The 1,295-nt window shown below is 46.3% G+C and overlaps 1 protein-coding gene across 1 annotated transcript in view; it reads left to right on the top strand.

Moving 5' to 3' along the window:
* The first annotated feature begins 613 nt into the window (after positions 1-613).
* Positions 614-1,295, top strand: part of LOC104624347 (C-terminal-binding protein 2-like) — a 7,756-nt gene continuing 7,074 nt past the window's right edge. Inside the window, exons 1-2 of the mRNA XM_010291696.1 lie at positions 614-764; positions 857-1,001. Coding sequence (XP_010289998.1) covers positions 639-764; positions 857-1,001 — 271 coding nt within the window. The 5' untranslated portion in view covers positions 614-638. The remainder of the gene's footprint in view (positions 765-856; positions 1,002-1,295) is intronic.

Here is a 1,295-nt window from a genome sequence, read left to right as displayed (position 1 = left end):
GACCCGGCCCGGCCATTGCTCTCCCTGTCGAGCTGAGGTGCCTATCCGGCTGGCAGCGAACAGACCTGCCGGCAGCTTGTCCGGGTCCTGCTGCCTGCGGGTGGGCTTCTACCCAGCGCTTCTGCAGCATGCTGCTTGCGGCCCGGCTGCTGGTGGGGCGTTGGTGCCTCGTCCTTCTAGAAAGGGGTGGCGGCCAATGATTATCAGAGGCCCCGTGAATGTACAAGTTCTTCTGCTTACTTAAGGAAGGAAATAGATTTAGTATCTTGGCATGCTGGGGTGGGAGAGTGGATCAGGTTAGTGGGGAGTAAGCCTGAAGCGGCTTTATAAGTAGTTTGAGGAACCTAGAGTAAGATGGTGTGCTTCTGAGTAGACCACCTCTATTATCTCATTATTGATAAAACAGGCTTTATTTTTCTTTACATAGTGGTGGCCGCATAGTTTTCTTTTCTAGCTTAATTTTCATGTGTTTGCTTCCTATTTATTTCTTTTGCTTTGACAAATCCCTTTCTAAATACTCTGACAGAACTAGTGACTTGTTGGACTAGCAAATGAGGGTTCCAGAATTCTTGTCTTTCATGTAATCACTCCTGCTGACTGTCTCAACAGGCATACGGCCTCCTATTGTGAATGGCCCAATGCCGGCACGGCCACTGGTTGCACTTCTGGATGGACGAGATTGCACTGTGGAGATGCCCATCTTGAAGGATGTTGCTACAGTGGCATTTTGTGATGCTCAGTCAACTCAGGAAATTCATGAAAAGGTGAGCAAACAAATGTGCAAGGATTTGGACATACAGCTCTGCCTCTTAGAGTAACCAAAGCAGAGATTGATTTGGACTGGTTTTTATTGTAGGTGCTGAATGAGGCAGTAGGAGCTCTGATGTATCACACCATTACCCTTTCTCGTCAGGATCTGGAGAAATTCAAAGCCCTCAGGGTCATTGTGCGTATTGGCAGTGGCTATGACAATGTTGACATCAAATCTGCTGCAGAATTAGGTATGATGACACCATTAGGGCTCTGTTGTGATCAGAACTGAATGTGAAGGGGCACACTGCATGTGTTTTTGTGTTTTACAGCTGAGTGCATTTAATACCTTTTACGTAAAAGATTTGGAGCTGCTTAGTATCAGGCATCTTTAGAGAGGTGACCAATATCGGAACTGGTAGGTGGCTTGAAAGAAAGATTCTCAGATTGCTCTGCTATAGATGTCAGTGTCTTTGCTATTGTTTGGGATTCAGAAACCTGAATATGGTATCTAGGTAACTCTTGGTGAGACAGCTTTGGGTTGT

This window comes from Phaethon lepturus, unplaced genomic scaffold, assembly GCF_000687285.1.
Source record: "Phaethon lepturus isolate BGI_N335 unplaced genomic scaffold, ASM68728v1 scaffold9560, whole genome shotgun sequence".
Lineage (NCBI taxonomy): Eukaryota > Metazoa > Chordata > Aves > Phaethontiformes > Phaethontidae > Phaethon > Phaethon lepturus.
Note: the sequence above shows the minus strand (reverse complement) of the source record. Positions and strands in the feature narration are given on the sequence as shown.